Source organism: Pelmatolapia mariae, linkage group LG5 (genome assembly GCF_036321145.2).
Source record: "Pelmatolapia mariae isolate MD_Pm_ZW linkage group LG5, Pm_UMD_F_2, whole genome shotgun sequence".
Taxonomy (NCBI): Eukaryota; Metazoa; Chordata; class Actinopteri; order Cichliformes; family Cichlidae; genus Pelmatolapia; species Pelmatolapia mariae.
Window position 1 is genome coordinate 28,537,922 of NC_086231.1, and position 20,684 is coordinate 28,558,605.

A 20,684-nucleotide genomic window follows, 5' to 3' on the forward strand; every position below is an offset into this window, starting at 1 on the left:
CCAAGCTACTAAAATCTTCCCAAAGCCACAGAATTAGATGCTCAACGAACTGGTGAGATACATTTATTTACCTACCATGTTTTAAAACCAAAAGAGGAGCTGGGCCCAAAAAGACTTGCAACGTTTCTAGATGACAAAACGCTTCAAAGGTGATTGAATTCACTGAGGAGTGAATTCAGTCATACTTTTCATGCTGTCTAGCACTGCATAAATAGCCTAAGACCAGGGAGTAGAGGCAGGCTCATCTACTTACTGTGCACAAGACACATTGGCATGCGACAGAGAGGGTCCTCCAAGGCCAGTTAAAGAGACGCACACACCAAGGATGTAGACAAGTGGGTAAAGATTTTGTTTGGAAGCTACAGCAAGTCTCTGTGGTTTGCCTAAGTTGTATAAACAGGAGGTAATTTAAAGACCCATTGTCTGCATGATCAACTGTGCTACATACAATATCGAAAGGCTTTTGGCTTCGGTCCTCAAGCCGTCGGTAGGCAGCTGGAAACGCCATGCTCAGAACACTATGGATTTCATGAAGAAGGTCAGCCATATGGTTATGTAGGCAGATGACACTACGGTCACTTACAAGGGTAGAACTCTCTTCAGTTGTCTTACAGCTACTGAAGAAGTGGTGCTAGTTCGTAAGAGCTTACAGGATGACCCCACCCTCACCAACAGGACCACCCTCAACACCAACAAAGTGTGAGTGTGTGTGTGTGTGTATGTGCTCTTGGAATTCTGTCATCGATCCATATAACTCACATACAGGAGCCATTGCCACGAGCAGAAATGTGGGTGCACCATGAATTCCCCAGTTTAACCCATTGTGGCTAACTCTTATAAGGAGGAAGTGGGAAAAAAAGACTGCTAAGTCATCCTGTCCTCGAACACCACTGGTTCAGATATGTGGATGACGCCTGGGTGAAAGTCAAATTTCGGGATGTAAAACCAATCACAGATGACATTAAGGTGGTGGAAAAACACATCAGGTTCACCAGGAAGGATATGAAAAATGACACGCTAGCTTTCTTAGACTGGGAAATTGCCATCAGTAATAGGGGACATTTGAAAGTCATTGCGTAGTGTAAGCCAACACATACAGTACTTAAGGTTTGACTCTCATCATCCACAACCTAGCACGACCTAGATGTCATCAGGACGCTATAAGACAGAGGGAACACCATGAGATTGGCTGCTGTGAGTAAATGTGATAATTCTAGCTGGATATTTGTTCAACCTTGGAAGGTACCCAAAGAACGCTACGGGTGAACTGAGCGAGACGAAGGACAAGCTCTGGCTAAAAGAAAACCTTTGGTGATCCCTAATGTTTTTAGGAGTATCAGGGGAGCTCAGATGCACTGTCTGAAAACGCTGTGCCTCGGTGGTTTTCACCCTCCGAAACTGACAGCATCGCTCCCAATACACACAAAAGCAAGCAGACAGTTCGAGCCAGCTAGGAGTCGAACCTAGAATCTTCTGATCCGTAGTCAGACGCGTTATCCATTGCGCCACTGGCCCCCCGCCAAGAAAATCAAAAGGTCAGGTGAGGTCAAAGTTTGTTCTCTGACCAAATTTGTACAATAGTTAAGAGCACATCCATTCCAACACGAAAAACAGTATGCGCTGCGAGCCAGCCAGGAGTCGAACTGAGAATCTTCTGATCCGTAGTCAGACGCGTTATCCATTGCGCCACTGGCCCCCCACCAAGAAAATCAAAAGGTCAGGTGAGGTCAAAGTTTGTTCTCTGACCGAATTTTTACAATAGTTAAGAGCACATCCATTCCAACACGAAAAACAGTATGCGCTGCGAGCCAGCCAGGAGTCGAACCTAGAATCTTCTGATCCGTAGTCAGACGCGTTATCCATTGCGCCACTGGCCCCCCCACGACAGCCCCTGAAAGGTCAGTTGAGGTCAGGTCACACTTTGATCGCCGGCAAAATTCAAAGATAATCCTTCAAAATATTGCAGACAGCAAAATCTCTTGATGCAGGCTCAAAACATCCAGGTAAGGAAATCCCACAGTGTTGATTCCGTTTATCTGGATGTAGTGTTTCAAGTTTCCAGGTGAGCACAATCAACTTTGTCGGATTTCCTTTCGCGGTTGGTTGAACATCCATCCAGACATTTTGCCTCCCTTTGGCAAGGACTGCCTGAAGCTGCTACGTGAGTATAAGCAGGTGGCATGTAAGATGGCAGTCTACAGGAACCGCTTGAGATTTAGCCTCAGATCTACACAGGCTGGGATTACTCCTTAAAGTCTTCAAATGACATCATCTGTTTAAGGACTCCAAGCTACTAAAATCTTCCCAAAGCCACAGAATCAGATGCTCAACGAACTGGTGAGATACATTTATTTACCTACCATGTTTTAAAACCAAAAGAGGAGCTGGGCCCAAAAAGACTTGCAACGTTTCTAGATGACAAAACGCTTCAAAGGTGATTGAATTCACTGAGGAGTGAATTCAGTCATACTTTTCATGCTGTCTAACACTGCATAAATAGCCAAAGACCAGGGAGTAGAGGCAGGCTCATCTACTTACTGTGCACAAGACACATTGGCATGCGACAGAGAGGGTCCTCCAAGGCCAGTTAAAGAGACGCACACACCAAGGATGTAGACAAGTGGGTAAAGATTTTGTCTGGAAGCTACAGCAAGTCTCTGTGGTTTGCCTAAGTTGAATAAACAGGAGGTAATTTATCTGCATGATCAACTGTGCTACATACAATATCGAAAGGCTTTTGGCTTCAGTCCTCAAGCCGTCGGTAGGCAGCTGGGAACGCCATGCTCTTATCTTTCCCTTTCTCACTACACAAACAAAAACCACGAGGCGAACCTAGGCTACGTCCACATTAGCCCGGATAGAATTGAAAATGGTGTTTTCGTCTGAAAACGCTCCGCGTCCAGTCGTTTTCACAGAGTTGCGCGTCCACATTGAATCAGCCAAAAACGCTTACGTTGCAGTACTGCGCATGCGTGAAACGCAAGAAGATTCGACCTGCCTCATTTTTGTCTGCTGCTTATTTACTTTCTGGCTCTTTGAAACTTCGCGGCAAAATGTTGAGGAAAAACACCAAGTTTTTTAAATGGACTAATGAGGTGGAGTTGTTGCTGCGAGTAACACAAAAGTACAAAGTTGCAAAAGCGAGTAAGAGCTAAAGAACTTGAAGAAAAGCTATCTGGAGCATGTACAGACTGATATTAATCTTTAATAGGGCTGTCAAAATTTAGAGCAAACAAAACAACTGCTGTATAATGCCCTCCCCTATCTTAGTTTAATTGGTCACATGACTGCATCATATGACTAACATGCGTCATCATTTTAGAAAGTCTGCGTTTTTGCTGTCCACACTGCGACGCGAAAGCACAGTTTTCAAATGTACGCGCTTTCGAGAGCGTTTTGAAAACGCTGCGTTTTCCATGAGTGAAAACGCCGTCTCAGTGTGGACGGGAGGCCAAAACAGAGAGAAAACGATGCGTTTTCAAACAAAAACACATTAGTGTGGACATAGCCCTAGACTCTTCTGAGCCATAGTCAGATGCGTTATCCATTGCACCTCTGGCCCTCAAGCTGCTTGACAAAAGTCACACTTACAAATACATTTCCGCCACCTAAATCTCCTGCTCAAATACCTTTCCCAAAACGCTCTCACTTCTATTTGACTATGCTATACATTTCCTCTTGAGCATGGCTTTGGGAAGCAGCTATGTAGTGTACACTGCATAGCTGCTATGACAGGAAAAATGTACATTTTGTCACAAGTAGAGCCACCTCCTCAAACTGTTTGAACAAGATTAAATTGCAATTTATTTATGGAATAATGAGCTGATTTTGTATTTACCTACCTTTGCTGACCTTTGTGTCAGACCAACCTTTGCTGGTCTGACACAAAGTAATTAGCCATTATTAAAATGACTTTCACATATAGTGAAAGGCAGAGAGGCATAGAGATGTATATTACAATGATACCCATTCAGCAAAATTCTGGCATCAACTGTGAAAAAATAATTAAACAGTCTTGTAATAGTCTGTATAAAAACAAAAGTCTAAAACTATCACACAGTGCACTCTCACCAGTGATGTGGGAGTACAGTTTGCAACTGAAAGTTTTTTTCTCTCTCTGAAAGGTAAATTAAAAATCATTTGTGGATGTGTTTCAGTACTTGACATTGTGTTTTATATTCGTAAATCAAGGAAGTCAGTGGGACAAACATCCAGCTTTCTTTTGTTAACAGTGGCTCCGGAAGATTATTAACACAAGCTCAAGATTTCAACAGAAGCCATTCATTGTAGTTTGATAACTAAGTGTATGATTCATGTGAATGTATCTGTCTTGCCTCACCAAGACTGCAAGGGGCTTTTGTGGTCGCCCTCTCCAACAAGTGCTTCCTTGTTGAGTTTGCAGTGTCCACCAATCTCTCCTGCCTGAATGAAGTCCTCTTTGTACCTGCAGCATAAACACAGTTGACTTTCAAAGCATACTCATTGATGTTTAAAAAAATAAAAATAAAAACTGTATTTTCAATTGCACTGACCTCTCATGACTTCTGCGTGGCTTTCGTAAGTCCAGATAAAGATTTGTAGCCTTGCAGAATCTAGTGTGACTACAACACTTTAATGAGGAGTCCCCCTTGGAAAAAAATGCAAATTCATAAATATTTAGTATTCAGGTGACCAGCAAAATGTGGACCTTAAAGGCCATGAGAGTGGTCTCTTTACTAGGTTCTCTCTATACCACTGCTTTTGAACTTGAAATTATTTTAGACTCATTGTCTGTGAACTCCTGTTGAATGCTGCGTCTATTTCTACCTGTTGTTTCTTCCTGTTGACTCACAAGGCGTGTGGGAACTAAGGAAATGAGCAGACTTACTGGCCGAGTAGCCTTGCAGAGTGTTTTGAGCTCAGAGAGGCGCTCTTTGACGTAGCCGAAATCAGCCTGCTTCCAGAAAAGTTCCTGGGCGTCATCCAGTGAACGGGCCCTGACAGATTCAGACAAATCAGCAAAAGCACAACCATTACACCATCAATGACGCACACTTTGCATGAAACCACTTTTACTGTGGAAAATTACATACACTGCAACTCAGTAAATCCAAAATTTCTTAATTTAAAAATCACGACAATAACTCTGGTAATTTCACTGAATATGATGTGAGGGATAGTACCATCCAGAGTCAGCTTTGGTGCACATAGGATAGCTGAAGCGTTTCTCTGGATCACAGTTCTTCTCATAACCCCAACAAAAAGACAGATCCTGGAGTGCATCCTGCTGTAAAAATACAAATTAATATAAGCAGTGTTGTGTGTGTATGTAGGAGAGAGAGGGTGTGAGAGAGAAAGAAATAAAGAAAAGTTACATTAAATCTTATCTTTCTTTTAGAAAATCCATTAGAAACAGAATGTAATATGCAATGTGAAAGACACAGCAGTGGTGATGGATTATCTGCTAATCCATTTAATGACCTAACTAAGCTGATGCAAAGTCTGTCTAGAAGCAATGGCCCCAGGCACTTAGTTGTGCAGTTATTTTGAAGCATTAACGGAATTAACTTTATTCACTTAAGTCTTACAAAAACCACGTAGAAAGTTTGCAGTTTCACCAAAATAAGATTTTAACAAGCTTTTAATTCAGCTGCTGCTATTTAGAGCAGTCTCTCTCTTGTAAAGAAGCACAGACAAAGTAAAATAAACTGTTAAGTATCTTCTTTCTGGGTTCAGAAAAGCAATATCTATTAATAAGCAAACCAATGCACAGAAATCCAGTATTTCAAAATTGCTACTGTGTGGATCACAAGGAAATAGCTCGCATAATGCCTATACTCACAGGCAAAATAACTAATTAACCATTTTCATGTGAGTCATAAGTTAACAAGGTTACCTGTTATATTTTTTTATTCTGAAAGTAAAGCACAAAAAGGAACAAACATTAACTCCAACCAAGTTCATATCTTACTTTAAAAGGGCAGAGCGGGTCCAGGCGGCATCGCTTGGCGACCCTCTTGTTGTTGTTCAGGAAATAGGGTACGTGCTCTGGTGGCAGGGAGATCCTGCTGTAGTTGAGAGGTGGTGTTGGTGGTTTGTGGTGTGGGTTTCCAGGCGTCTCAGTGATTACCACAAAGGGTGAAAAAACTATGCTCAGTGCTACCAGGAGCAGCATAGTCAGAATTACACAGACATGCGAAATAGATGCTTCCCTTCACCGCACACTGTGAAAAGGCAAGAGGCAGAGAAACAGACTCAGACTTGCAATGGGTAAAACTTAACACTGGAGTATACAAGCATGTGGGTACAAGCAAGTGCATGGGAGTGTAGCTCCGGGCAGATCTAAGCTTCACAAAAGGAAACGTTTTTTTGTTTTTTGTTAGTGTTAGTGACCTTTTTCCGTTAGCAAGCACAACTGAGGCTGCAGGGCCAAATGAGAACTATTCACTGTGACCTAATATGAAGGTAGCCAGTGCAGTACCTGGTATTTACACAACAGCCAAATTTACATGATCAATGCTATTTTGTTAAAAGTATGCATGTTCTTGCACAGCCTGGAGTCTTCGTCCCAATACCATTGACTGATGATTGAACATTACAGTGTGACCTTTCTTAAAGTAGATACCACATTGTGCTGTATAACAAATGGCTCCCACACAGTTTCACATTCAAAGGAAGGGAGGGAAACGAGGAAACTGCCTTATGCTGCACATTCGGTAACAATAGGTGGTGAAGGTTAACGTTATCGGTCATTAATTACATATTCTCCTGGTGGTAACGTTGAGACAGTTAGGTAAAGGTTAAATGTGTGTGACGTTAAGGCGGTGGTACTGATGTAACTGGAGACATGAAATTAAGAGCGCTACATCGAAGCACCGGCTCGGCACATATTGATCAAACTCAGTAATACCTGTGGAACACAAGTAAGTCTAAAACACGTCACCGAAGAATTTTATCTATTTTTTACGATTACGATTATGGTTAGGTATATTTTAAATCTGTAAAAGGAGTATTTTTTAAAAGCCCTTGAGAAATCTGGCTTCTGGCTTCATTTCCTCGAGTTTCTGACGTGCAGGAGCTCTCCGAGCGCATGAAAACTTCGTTTTTAGAGCGCTTAATTAATTCTTAAGTTTTAGCTAGCTTCCGGTCAATTAGCAAGTTAACTAAACTTTACCTCTACGTCGCGACCCTCAATAGTGACCTAACAGGCACGTGAGATGAGATTGAGGAGCTGTTGTGATTATAACGCATTACTTAAACGTTTCTTCGTCTGCGGATAAAAAAGGAAAATACGAACTGAGGCTAACCGGTGTCTGAAGTATACTATGCAGAGGCTAACATCTAGCCTATAAGTTCTTGACAAAGACAAGGAGCCCCCTTAACGTTAATTTTAAGCTAGACTAAAGAGGCAGTACAAGAAAAGGGGCAAGAAAAAATGTTTTTACTTTTCCGAGAAACAAAACATTTAAAAGAAACGAGACCCTTATCAGTGGTTGCCTATAAAAGATTGCTATAAGTTTATATGAGAGACAGTTTACCTGAATGCAGTCTGCTTTCCCCAGATTGAAGCGATGCAGTGACCGGCGGTCGCCATAACACCGGAAACCTTACACCGGCATGTAATACGAACATTCGGCCATAGGGTGGCGCTGTCCACCACAGTTTTTTGATAGTAAACGGCACTATAACGCTCTCCACACTCCACATTATTACAAAATACATCATTCAGTTTAATAATAAAACGACATTATTTAATGCAAACTTGTTAGTGTGCTTTGTCTCTTACAGAATATTATTCAAACGTAACTAAGACCACTCAGTTTCAGAATATCATCTCACATTCTAGGTGTTACAATATGGCATTAGTAATTTGTATCAGTCATTTTTTTAAGTTTTAGTCTTTCCAAAAAGTGAGAGAGACACATATAATTGTTCAGAACAGATTTATTGTTGTGTTGCACTGAGATGTAGTGTTTTGTTTGAATGCGATGAAAATTCGATCTTCTAATGTGTGATTTAACAATTTAAATAAAGAACCAACTTACTTTTTACTACCCTAATAAATGTATATTAATTTACATATGTATAAAGTTTGAAATCCAATCTTCAGGATTTCACTCAAAGACTACTCAGGCCTACACCACACTTTGTGATCTGTAAGGTGTTAAGAACAATACATAAATTTCTCTGTACAATGCATTTTATATATATCTTAAACCCTTCTGATTATGAAGAAATGTGGGATGAATTCATATAGTGCAAAAACCTTCACCAGCTCATACAATTTAAACTATACAATACTATGTCAAAGGTTCAATCACAAGAAATTTTGAAAGCAAACTCCCTAAGATCCAGATGGACGAGTCAAGTCAACGTCGACAATTCTTCACATACTGATTCTGTATTCATTGTATGCTTTGCACAATTCCAATATTGACACTTAAATAAAGTATATGATAATCAATTAAAACAAAATAACATAAATATGAATGAATTTCCTTCTTACACAGTGATTCAACTTAAAAGTTCTGCCTAATTGTTTCTTGTGAATGCATTTATTGTTAATATTGTCAGCTGATTCGTGCCCCAAAATAACACATAAAGGAAACTGGTTTATTTCTGGTTCTTCAGCAATTCGTCGATTTGGGTTTTGTACATATTCTTTACATCTTCAAGGTCCAGTCTCAGTTCCTCTGCTTCTTCAGCCTTTTCTCCATACATCTGCAGAATGGTGTTATGCCTCTGCTCCAGATCCTGAAATACACAGCCACAATAATCAGAAGACACTCTGCCAATAAGCCCTCTCAAGAGGAAATATGATTCAATTCAAGTTTTGACATCTGGGAGCATGGAAAATGTGTAACATTAATTCCCTGCACTGTACAGCCTTGTACCTTCAGCTGAACTTTCAACTTGGGGATCTCTTTCACCTTCTCCTCCATCTCATCGTTTTGATTTGTGAGTCGAACCAGCTCCTGTGCCATCACAGATCGTCTCCTCTCCAGATTAGCGATCTCAAGCTAAAAAGGGGAGAAAAAGAAAAGGAAAAAAAGGTGAGGTGCAGTACAAATAACTGTGTGCATTTGCTGATAGCAGAAGTAACAGCCTAATCACTAAAATTTTAATTTGACATTACCTGCAGCTGTGCTATCTCTCCTTCTCTCAGTTTGAGTTGAGACTGGAGGTTTTCTATGATGCTGGAGCCTCCAGACAGTCTGGCCGCCTCATACAGGTTGGTCCCACTCATCGACACGGACATAGTCATAGTGCCCAGCGAATGGTCTAAAGAGTCATCCTGTGGATGGATTAAGAAGAAGGAGAAAAATAATATACAAAAGGACATCACAGCATTTAAAAACTCATCTTCAGTTTACAGATATTAACCTTTTTTATCGTTATTCCTAACTACCTCTATGAGAAAAGTAGAGTGCACCTGTGAAAGAACAGAGGTGTGCAGCCCATTGTCTGCCCCACTCATCGAGCTGGAGCGAGACAGGGAGGGTGTAGATGATGCTGGGGCCTCTCCAGCTGATTGTGCCGTGGCCTTTCGCTCCTGATAGGACACAATTGAAATAATGAAGTCATGACTGAATGAAGAAAAGTCAAAACAGAAAAGAAAAGAAAAAAAAAACAACATATAAGAGATTCTCTCAAACCTTTTCCTTGAGTGCTTCCTGTGCCAAATAGCATTTCTTCTTTTCTTGCTCTACCTTCATCTTCTCCATCTCTAACTGATTAGTCAGCAGTAACTGGTAGAAGGAGCAAAAAAAGATGCCCATGAGAAATCATTTTCATACAGGACAACATCATAAGTAGCAAATAGCTTTATTGGTACCTTTTCTTTCTTTGTTTCCTCTAACATTCGATTGTGTTCTCCTCGCAGGTTTTCCAATTCAACATGATCCCTACATTGATAAAACGAGCAAGAAGTCACCAAAAAAATTAAACTGCAATAAAAACAGTGCAATACATCTGTGAAATGCTACAAATGAAAGCCTAACTGTGTGATATAAAGGATTACTTTTCTACTCAAGGAGAAGATACATGGTTCCTCGGGGAGAAAAAAAAGGTTTATATCTAATGTATTTATATTTCCAACAACTTGTTTTTTGTTAAAAGACCAAAAACAGTGACGAGCCAGCCAGGAGTCGAACCTAGAATCTTCTGATCCGTAGTCAGACGCGTTATCCATTGCGCCACTGGCCCCACCACACCCTCTGCTTTCCTCATCAAAGAAAACAGTCTGCCACTGAAACCACGTGCTGACACATGAGTGGGTGTTGAGGGGCCTCAGCTTCACAGTCACAAATGGCTTTGTTGAAAAACAAAAGCACTCCAGGAAGGATTAGCATTACAAGCGAGACTACTGTGACTCAGTTTTCCCATTCTGTCTCACTGAGAAAGACCCGAGCTACTCATTTCTTTTCACATACACATGAAAGAACAAAACCAAACTGCAATCTACAACCAAAGCCTAGCAGAGACTGTAAGATGTTTTTCACCATTAATCTTGACACAGAATATTTTTCTATTGGCACAACAGAAAACCACAACCAAAGAGATTTCATTTCATTCAGAGCAACTGAATGCAATAAATGCAGCATTTCATTGTGCTGCTCAAACTCTTTGTGTTGTTAACTGATGTTTCAAAGCAGTTTTTTTTTTTTTGGAACCAATAAGAAAAACCACAGCGAAAAAAGACAAATGAAATTCAAAGTCAGGCTCTAAGTTCTACACAAAGCCTCTCTGACAATGTGGAGAACAATCCCATTTTTGACAGTCACACTAACACTTTTTTTGTGCAAAGCAAAGAAAAGCCACCAGCAACCAAACTGCAAAAATTGATCATTATCAAACAAACTAACCACACATAAGCCACATACAGTAAATGCGGTATACATGATGATGGGGATGATCTACACAAGCACTTAACCCTGTAGACTTCAGTTTGTTTGGTTGTTTTTTTTTTATTTATTACCTGCTGCTCTCATCTTCCAATTTCTCCCTCTTGTTTTTCTCAGCATCCAGCTGTGCCAGAAGCCTGGCTTTCTCCTGCCGAAGCAAGGAATTCTGGGATTCCAGAGAGGCTAACTGGGACTTAATGGACAACAGGTCTTCTGTTGCTGATCGCTCTTTCTCCACAGCAATGGCTAGCTGCGCCTGGGCATCCGCTGTTGAGAGGGGGTGCAAAAACAAATCAAGCTTTTATTCCCCGCTTTCTACGATACTGTAATTTGGTGTTTGTTTTACACAGACATGGAGTACAAGCTTAAATCCCTAACTCTCACCAAGCCTGTCAGAGATATTCTTCTCAAGTTTTTCCCACGAGGCCGTTTGACCACCCAGTGAGGCCTGTAGGTTCTCAATTTGTCGCAGTAAAGGTCGCGTGGCAGAGGTAACGCTCTGGCTGAGCTCCTGGTTCCTAGTTTCTGCATCCTGAAGTCTCTGACAGAAGACAAGAAATGATGGCATGCATTAAAAAAAGAATCCTGTTGCTATATTTTTAAAAAAAAATAAATAAATAAAAAGGGAGTATAGATTAGCCCTTTACTGTCATTGTACATGTACCACGAAATTGTTGTAAAATTATTTTCTTCTATCAAAATGTATTTTTCGTCTATTGAGATAATTTAGTTGAAAATAGTATGTTACCTGTTGAAGTTCACTGATCTCCTCTCTCAAATAATCTTCTTTCCTGGCCTGCTGTTGCTCTGCTCTCTGCAGTGCCAGCCTCAGGTCAGCCACCTGTACACAGCATTAGACAACACTGTAATGTTGAGTTAACCTTTTTTAAATTGCACCAGTATCTTATATTTGATGTTTATCACATGTGTTTTATATATTTAGTGTGTGGCCCAGTGTTACCTGGTTTGCTAGGGCTTCCTGTTGTATCTTGGCCTCCTCCTGAGCCTTCTCCAGAGCCAGACTCAGCTGTTCTCTAGCCTGCGTCTCCCTGCTCAGAGCCACCTCTTCAGCCTCACTGGCTCTGCTGGCATTTACCTTGTGTAGTTCTGCTAGCTCCCTAACAGAGATATTGAAAAAGACCATCATCACTGTGACTTTCCATAAATTTTACAATCAGGTCCCGGCTCTAAGGTAATATAATAATGAGATGCCTTAGTGTACATGGAACGAGCATGGCCATGAATTGTCACTTTAAATGAAAGGCATGTGGAAAAACAACCACATGGCTTGTTCTGTTTTAAAATATATATCAAAGTTCAACTCAAGGTTGTAAAACATTTAATCAGCCTGACTCACACAAATTAGTTTTTGGCTTTTGGCCAAAATTTGTATCTTCACAGTATAAATATGCCAATGAGGAAATAGTATCAAGGGAAACATAGGGAGAGAAAAAACTTTGCAAAAAGAAAACAACATGGATGAGTGCACTCTAATAGCTCTGGTTAACATATGAAGATCTTTACCAGTAAAGTGAACGTTTAGGATCTGCAAAGGATTCGTCATGTTGTAGATAGATGGTAAGCATAGCCAAAAAAAAAAAGCAACCCACAATAGCAAGCTTATGAGGTTAGTTTGTTTACTTATAAGAGTTGTCCAGAGCAGCCTCGAGGCTCCTGTTTTTCTCCTGCAGCTCCTCAGTGTCTGACTGCAGCCTGCTCAGCTCCTTCTCCTGGCGCTCCACCACACCATTCAGCTTCTTGATGTTCTCTCTGTGCTGTTTCTCCACCTCCTCCTTTCCATCTAGAACCTGCACATAACAGTAAACCACGATCATTTTAAATATAGTTGAAGTGAATATCAATAATTGTCTACACTGGATAGGCAAATGAGATACAAATGTGTTTGAGAAAAAAAAAACCTGAGAAAAAGTGACTTTATCATGTTACATTTACCAGTAATAAATGACTAGTAAATGCCCCGATTTACAACATTGTTTTCTTGCAGGAGATCACAAGAAAACAAAGTATAAGACTTTGGCTTGACATACCCTGCGTTACACGTGACCATGTTGAAGCCACAATTCACACTACCATAACAAACTGAGAAAACTAGTATGCGCAGCATTGTTTAACAGTGTAAGCAAATGTAACAGTGTTCTTAAGGTGTGCATTTAGTCATCATTTTGGAAAGTGACATTTTTATTTCCCACAGTCTCAAGAGTATGATTCAGGGGGCTTTTTCATTTAAAACAGGGCGAAGGAGGTGACAGCTGTTGAAAGCGTGAAAGCATTTTGGAATTACTTTCATTTTCAAAACAAGCCCCGTCTAGTACCATTACTGAAAGGACATGCCAAAACAGGCAATAAAAGTAAACCCCTCTTGTAATAAAACCAAATGAATTCCCATAAAATGAGAGCTGAAGAATAAAAACGCTCCCAACCAACACAATTACAAGCAAGTTCAGCTTAATTATAAACTGTAATTACCAGGTACCTTTCGATTCTTCCAACATAAGATTAAACTACTAAACACTGAAAACAAAGAATTATTAATAATATTAATATTATTGTTTTTAATTAAAAAATTATGATAACATTTTCTTTAAAATTATTGTAAATTAAATTTACTTGTATATATAAACCCCCAAATCACAACAGTAACCTCAAGGCACTTTATATTGTAAGGTAAACACCCTAAAATAATAGCGACTATCAGATGAACCCCATATGAACAAGCACTTGGCGACAGTGGAAAGAAAAAACTCCCTCTTAACAGGAAGAATTGGAAGCCATCTGCTGTGATCAGTTAAAGTTGAGGGAAGGAAGAGAGAACAAAAAAAGTTGATCCAAGAAAGTGAAATTAAACACAAAAACTCAAACTAAACTAAACTGCCTTAAAACTAAAATGCTTTAAATAACAGTCGGGTATAAACTTTTATTCAAGTGTAGTGCTGAACACATCCCAAATCCCTACCTGCTGGAGCTGTCTCAGCTCTTCCTCTTGATCCTTGATTTTCTTTTGTTGTTTGATGATCTTTGTGTCACTCTCCTTCTCCTTCACACGCAGTTTCTTGATGATGTTGCTGTGCTGTAGCTGCTGTTTGGACAGCTTTTCACCTAAAAGTGAGAAAAATAAAAGCCTATTCAGACACTTTAACAAAGCCGACATGTGATGCAAAGTAATCAGTAATAACCTAACCTGTAACAAGTAAGAGCTACTGTGTGACCTAGTGTTGATTATGCCATCTGTTGGTTGCGGTGAAGAAAAACATGTTCTGTAAACAAGTCTTACCCTCTTCCAGCAGACCTCTGATCTGCTCCTCCTTCTCCTTGATGATCTCCATTGTATCACTGGCGTTTAGTCTTGTGGAAAGCTCCTCTCGCAAACCCTTTATCTCCTGTAGCACCAAAAGAATAAAATAAAATCTTTGCCACAAAAATTTTGGACATGTAAAATTTTAATTGTCCATCTAGAAGTAATATTTGGTAGGAGAAATACATGAAAGGTCAGCACAGCCCTTGGAGAACTTTATTTATTTTGTTAATCATAAGTTAACAAGTCACAGACTAAGAGCTCTTAGCATTACCTTCTTAGCTATGTCTCTCTCTTTGCAGGCCAGCTGAGCCTTCCTTTCTGCCTCTGCTATACGCTGGGTGAACTCTTCCTTCAGGGACTGAACAGTGGAGCTCTCCTCCTTCAGACCTATCACTTCACTGGAGGATGAATGGCCTCATTAGTTTAAAAGCTCATTGTGAAAGACAACCTCAAGACCAAGCCAGCTTTTAAAAATCCATACTAGTAGATTAGCAATGACAATTCAGAATCACTTAATTTAAAAAAAAGGATTTGAAATTCTTAGCAGACTCTTACAGTACTGTCATGCCAATTTAGAAATCCATTTCATTAAATCAGATTGACTTATTCTCCCCTTGCTTTCTCAGTGCTTGCACAGTGGCATTATGATGGTGACATTTCATCTCACCTACATATCAGGAAGGCCAGCACTCCTGGCAAGATTGTTTACACTTCCTTTGTGAACCAGGTGTCTGCCTCATACTCACTCTTTCAGATTGTCACACTCCTCCTCCAGTCTGGCCTTGTCTTTGCTAACTGCCAGCAGCTGAGACTCTCTCTTCTCAAGGCGCCCCGATAGTTCATCAATAACCTATAACGTGACCACAACATGCTCTGTATATACAGAAGAGTCTAAAAATGTCACAAAAGAAGTAATTTGGTTCTGTTTGAACAAGAAGCGAAATTCTTAAAGTTTATCGATAAAGATTCCGATTTGTCAGGTAAATACACATTTATGGCTAAAGAGAAACATTATTTAGATTATAAGCACTGTTATTCAATTCACTGAAAATGAATCCATGACTACTTTTTATTAATACCAAGTGAACGATTTAGTCCTTTCTTAAGCAAATATTTAATAAAATTGCTGATTAAAAAGCAGCTTTAAAATAATCTTAAACAGAAAAAACAAAGTACCTAAAGTCACGCTAAATGCGTTGAAGAACAAGCGCTGTACAGTTCACGAGCTGTCATGATGCTGTGACATAACAATCTACCAAAGCAATTCCTTCCTTTCTTGCATACGGAGAAAAACTATGCAAAATGTTGTTGTGCTAAAAATGTTTTTTGTAAATATATTATTTTTAAATGTGACCAGGTTGTATTCAATGGATTTTAGAAGCAATATGGACTTTTTCAACTAGATCTGGCAGTATGTGCATGTGCATAAACAATCTTTTCAAATGACAGGACCAGATGCAGATAGCATTTGGTTACCTTTTGAAGCTCCAGTATCTGGACAGTTGAGGCACTTTTCATTTCTACAGTGATTGGTGGAGTGATCTGTTCTTCAGCTGCAGCGGTGGCATCAGACAGTGTGAGATTAGCCTCCTGCTCTGTCAAGTCTTCGGGCTGCTCGCTATTCACAGGTGTCGCACTTCGTCCGCTTTCCTCCATCTCATCCAGCGACTGCTCCCGCATTGTTTCAGTGAATCCCTCCTCTTTATCTTCTTCCTTTTCATCTTCCTTTGCTGCCTCTCCACCTTCCTGCTTCTGACATTCAGCTTGTTGCACTGTTAAAGGGGCAGGACCCGCAGTGACTGATGCTAGAGTCCGACTGCCAGGGATTTCGTCATCTGAGTTGACCTCACTGACGCTCCGGCTATCCAGTGACTGCACGCTAAAGGAATCAATACGCTCAAATGCATCTGAGGAGGAACCGCAGCTCTCCGTGAGTTTTGGGTAGTCTTCAAGTCGAGGAAAATCTCCACATGTGGAGGCAGTGAGAAGCTGGAAGGAGCCCTGCATTAGGTGAAGGCCAGTCTTTCCTTCACCGGTTTCTTGTCTAGAGCTGGCTGAGCTCTCGCTCAACACACTCTCATGGTCAAGCACTTCAATGTCACTGGTGGTTGAGGTTCCTGAGGAGAAAGCACTAACTGGAGGAGAGGGTGTATCATTCTGACGATCCTCTGTCTTTGAGTCTTTATGCTCTAGGAGTACTTCCTTAGTGGATACGGGAGGTGACAGATCAGAAGGGGCAGCACTCTTAGGTTGAGGGGAATCTGTGGTATCCTTCCCTGGTTGTTCTACTGAAGTGTGTGACTGCTCTGATTTTGAGTCAACAGAAAGTACTGAGTCAGCATCTGTTTTCACACTGCTTGCTTTACTGTCAGAGTCACAAGGAAGATCACTGGAAGAGGAAACAGGAGAAACTGGCTGCAGGAGGACAGTATCTGCTGGTGAGGGCTTGATCTCCACCACCTGGATCTCAGCAGCTTTCTGACTCTCATGGACCTTATCAGCAGGTCCACATTGAGGTCCCTCAACCACGATTGACATTTGACTCTCCACATCTTTTTGGACAACAGCCTCTTTGCTTTGCTTTTCTTTCTCTTGAGGCCGCCTTTGAGACTTAGTAGGAGGTACAGACACAACCTGAGTTTTGGTGACAGCCTGTGAATCTCCAGGTGACAAAAAGGCACTGAAAAAATTTTCGGATTCATCCACAACAGTACGAGTGACGGGAGTAGTGATGGCTTCCGATGAAGGGGGTGGTGTGATGGTCTTTTCCTCGGCGGGTGCTTCCCACTGTGTCAGCCCCCAGCCTGCACTTAATGAAAGCTTTCCAGGTAATGTGACATCTGCTGAGAAAGATTATTTATGTCAAGTCTTTCGATAGCTTTAGCTTCTAATGTTACATTTGCATATCATTTACATACATCAACATTAGCTGTTACTGCGCTATATTACATTAATTACTTACCGTCGTGGGGCATTACAGTTGTACCACCCCACTGGTCCTCCTCTTTGATGTCCAGGACTCGGTCGATTGACTTCTGAGCTGATGTTAAAGCTTGTTTAGCGAAGCTGGACAGGTGAGATGTGTTGAACCAACTCATTTTGCTTATAAAGCAAGACAGCAAGCAAACTCCAAGTTCAGGATTTGTAACACGGATGTTAGAGCGAATTCAGCGTCAGCAGAAGAATACGTTTATTTTTTCCGTTTTTCCATTTTTTATACAGATATATAAGCAACGCCGACCGGGTGGGAATAATCTGCACTGTCAAAAAACGGTCTGTCCACTCCAAGCTTTGATGACAGCAAGTTACCAAACAGCTAGTTAGCAACGCATACCTCTGGTGTATATGGACAGCACCAATGCCCGATAGTTTCAGATCGAAAACTGACAAGCTGGCCCTCAAAATCGCTTTCACGCCAAAGGCCAGTCATGCAGGAATACAGTTATCCCCAGAACTCTGCGACCATCGCAAATTCAGACCATTCTCACGTTTAATCCCAAATTTCACGGCTACTTTCCTTGGTTGTCATCGTTTGTTTTGGTCGCTCTCAACTTGTAGCAATGCTAGCATTAGCTTGCTCGCTGCTTCCTTTTCCACGTAGCACAGTGACGTCATTATCCGGTCTGGGCCAGCGAGGAAGTGCGTCCGTGGCCCTCCCCTTCCGTAAATATTAGCACAACAGACAGCAGCCAGTAAACGGTATCATTGGTTATTAAAATGTCTCTTAAATCTATTTTTGTGTTTTATTTATTAACACGGGATACGAGTAAAATAAGGAGTAAAAGAGAGTTTGACTTTGAAACCATTTGTCATTCGTTTCATTAGTGTTTATTAACCAAAATGTTTGTTTGATTGATGCAAAGAACTTTCTTAGAAGGAAAACCAAAACCAAAAATTCAGCTTTAAAGAAAGGACATTGCAATATGGTCTGAAAATAAGAACATGAACAAAATATATATATTTTGTTTTTTTCTCTTTTTCAGCTCATCTTTTTGGAAAAATTTCACATTAATTTAACTAGATGAACTTTTCTATCAGGAACTTTTGCAATATAGCACAACGACTGAGGACCTTAAAACTAAAAATTTTTTAGCTTTCCTATATTTTTTCTGTGCTCTGTTGTGATATAACCCTGGCATTCAAAGGCTGTATGTAAATATGTTAAGCTTCTGAAATAAGGTTTGACCTTTACCCTGGCTCTTGAGCAATCCTTTTGGGAACCAGATCCACATAGGACGTAGTGCCAACTCCTGCTAAGAATAATCTCATTATAACACATTTAAATGGAAATATCTATATTTAAAAATATGTGAATGTGCTTGAATATGTGAGGAAAAATATTTGGTTATTTAAAGGTGGATTTTGATGTAATGTGTTTGCTAAAACTGTATTTTCTGGTTTGTTGCCTCAGGGACACTATGCAGTTAAATCACCTTTCTTAGGGCAATACTGATAAAGTAGTGCCTCTAAACTTTGGTATTTGAGACTGCTTGTTTTAGGTTTTAGATGCTTACCTGCTCCAAAACACCCGATTCAGATCCATTTATCAAGCACCTGCCATGTTTAATACCCAGCTGATCATCTGAACTGTTGGAGCAGGGATTGGGGTCATGGTTTTGAGTTTGGTTAAGTAGTGGTATATATAAGTAGGCAAACCATACATTAATATTAACTAACTTCTAGGAAATGAGCAACAACAACAGTGTACATTTACATCTAACACCGTTTCTAGTTGTTTCCACCTCATCCAAAAAAAGAAAATTACAAAGATGTTTAATATCAAGTGTAAATTGGCTTCCCACCACACATACAGGTGATTTAATTAGAGATGGAGCCATATAACAAAACAGTAACATCTTTTGTGTTGACATTTATATATAAACAACATAAAAATGATTAGGTTAAAAAAATGAATAGAACGCCTGCTGGTCTGCTCCTCTGGTAGATTTTGGATGTGAGGAGGACCTCAGTAAAGTAACTGCTGTTGATGGCTTTTTGAGTTGGAGATGCTGACATTCCAGGAGAGGTTTTCGAAGATTTAGACACCTATGCTCCACCTGTTTGATAGAAGCAAATCCAGTAGAATTTATACATTTTTTTGTTTTGGTTTGGCTTATCTGTCATTATCTGTCATTTTTTTTAATTGAGCAGCTAACACAGCTAACACCTAACAGGAAGAAGGTGCAGGGCTGATCCCTGTAGTTTAGGAAAAGACATTTACTGTCATGCTATGGGATAAGTTTGGTTACTTATAGGTTCATAGTCAGATGGAGGACGCTTCAGCATGTCAGAAAAAGAGGAAATGAGAATACAGAGTGTAACAAAACCCCTAACATTAGTGCTTCTCCAATTTTTCCTCTTGGTTTTGAAGTATTTCTTTTTTCATCATATCACTGGAGATGCTACCACACCAAAACATTGATACCAGTGTTATATTCAGACCTGGACAAGTAAAGACAAGGAGATGAGAAATGCCAACATGGCAAATTGTATAATCAGTCAAATGAACAGGTTATAATCGACAATCAAGAAAATGAATCAGAAAGGAGACTCAAAATAGTCAGTCCTCAACTGAATATTGGTCGATTTTGTTGCATCTTATTTATTTTATTATGCTGTATGTCTGTTGGATTAGACAACTGAAGTTCGGTTACGAGTTATGTTCAAATTAACTTAAATTTTATTCATTTTTTTATATATACCACATATAGCCAATAATTCCCAACTACAGTTCTCAAGACAAAAACCCCAACAATCAAATGATCCCCTGTGAGCAAGCAATTAGCAAGACCAGGGAAGAAAAACCTCAGTTTAACAGGAAGAAACCTCCTGCACAACCAGGCTCAGGGAGGGGCAGCCTTCTGCTGGGTCCAACTGGGGCTGTTAATGGAACAAGACTTGAAAAAGGAAAGCATACAGAGACAGGACAAACCACACCTATTAGTTATAGAAGAGAAAGGTTAATGACATATAGTAGTTGTCATGATATGAAGTAATAAGACACAGGGTATCTTCAACACGACTTGCTTTATTGAACCGTAGCAGGAGCGTACATGGCTATATCAATACTCAGTAGCATAGCCTGTCCTAAAGAGTCCTGCCGTGGCCGCCCCCTCTGGTAGCCTTACTAGGACAATATAGACAAATCTCACAACAGTAGTGGTATATAAATACAACCTCCATGCTCTGTAAGGTTTAATTGACCAAGAAGGAGAGTGGTGGCATGCTCTGCTAGATCCCCTGGCCTCCACAGTCCCCTGACCTAAACCCAACTGAGATGGTTTGGGATGAGATAGACTGCAGAGTGAAGGCAAAAGGGCCGACAAGTGCTCAGCACCTGTGGGAACTCCTTCATGACTGTTGGAAAACCATTTCAAGTGACTGCCTCATGAAGCTCAGTGAGAGAATTCCAAGAGTGTGCAAAGCAGTAATCAAAGCAAAAGGTGGCTGTTCTGAACGATCTAAAATACAAAACACGTTTTGAG

General features: G+C 40.4%; 2 protein-coding genes and 3 non-coding genes across 7 annotated transcripts in view; all 5 read right to left on the reverse strand.

The window, feature by feature from the left end:
* eogt (EGF domain-specific O-linked N-acetylglucosamine (GlcNAc) transferase) overlaps nucleotides 1-7,595 on the reverse strand; it is a 40,236-nt gene extending 32,641 nt beyond the window's left edge. The window contains exons 1-6 of one of the 2 annotated variants that reach the window (XM_063474605.1): nucleotides 7,518-7,595; nucleotides 5,951-6,203; nucleotides 5,163-5,263; nucleotides 4,868-4,976; nucleotides 4,533-4,627; nucleotides 4,340-4,444 (exon numbers count right to left, since the gene is read on the reverse strand). In XM_063474605.1, coding sequence (XP_063330675.1) covers nucleotides 4,340-4,444; nucleotides 4,533-4,627; nucleotides 4,868-4,976; nucleotides 5,163-5,263; nucleotides 5,951-6,154 — 614 coding nt within the window. In that variant the 5' untranslated portion in view covers nucleotides 6,155-6,203; nucleotides 7,518-7,595. Of the gene's footprint in view, nucleotides 1-4,339; nucleotides 4,445-4,532; nucleotides 4,628-4,867; nucleotides 4,977-5,162; nucleotides 5,267-5,950; nucleotides 6,204-7,517 lie in introns of both variants that reach the window. The other variant, XM_063474604.1, reaches the window with a different exon arrangement.
* Nucleotides 1,443-1,515, reverse strand: trnar-acg (transfer RNA arginine (anticodon ACG)). The gene has a single exon. It is a non-coding gene; the product is annotated as a tRNA-Arg (tRNA).
* trnar-acg (transfer RNA arginine (anticodon ACG)) lies at nucleotides 1,805-1,877 on the reverse strand. The gene has a single exon. It is a non-coding gene; the product is annotated as a tRNA-Arg (tRNA).
* Nucleotides 7,596-7,781: 186 nt separating the features above from the next.
* On the reverse strand, nucleotides 7,782-17,818 carry tmf1 (TATA element modulatory factor 1). Of its 2 annotated transcripts, none has more exons than XM_063474606.1 (17): nucleotides 17,162-17,818; nucleotides 15,676-17,042; nucleotides 14,946-15,049; nucleotides 14,471-14,597; nucleotides 14,176-14,281; nucleotides 13,858-14,000; nucleotides 12,525-12,691; nucleotides 11,845-12,001; nucleotides 11,632-11,724; nucleotides 11,268-11,424; nucleotides 10,958-11,150; nucleotides 9,815-9,884; nucleotides 9,636-9,728; nucleotides 9,413-9,532; nucleotides 9,116-9,274; nucleotides 8,874-8,999; nucleotides 7,782-8,733 (listed from the first exon to the last, which is right to left on the reverse strand). In XM_063474606.1, the coding sequence occupies exons 1-17, from the start codon at nucleotides 17,295-17,297 to the stop codon at nucleotides 8,593-8,595; spliced, it is 3,459 nt and encodes a 1,152-aa protein (XP_063330676.1). In that variant the 5' UTR covers nucleotides 17,298-17,818; the 3' UTR covers nucleotides 7,782-8,592. The 2 variants fall into 2 exon arrangements, with proteins under 2 accessions (XP_063330676.1, XP_063330678.1); XM_063474608.1 differs by having other exon boundaries at nucleotides 7,783-8,733; nucleotides 15,676-17,039.
* trnar-acg (transfer RNA arginine (anticodon ACG)) lies at nucleotides 10,113-10,185 on the reverse strand. The gene has a single exon. It is a non-coding gene; the product is annotated as a tRNA-Arg (tRNA).
* Nucleotides 17,819-20,684: the final 2,866 nt, after the last annotated feature.

Excerpts from the sequence above, each read along its gene's own strand:
- tmf1 (XM_063474606.1), bottom strand. The coding sequence starts at position 17,297 with ATGAGTTGGTTCAACACATCTCACCTGTCCAGCTTCGCTAAACAAGCT. Across the intron at positions 12,692-13,857 it reads AGCTGAGACAGCTCCAGCAG|GTTCTAGATGGAAAGGAGGA; the intron begins GTAGGGATTTGG and ends TGTTATGTGCAG. Across the intron at positions 11,725-11,844 it reads AGGAAGCCCTAGCAAACCAG|GTGGCTGACCTGAGGCTGGC; the intron begins GTAACACTGGGC and ends TGCTGTGTACAG.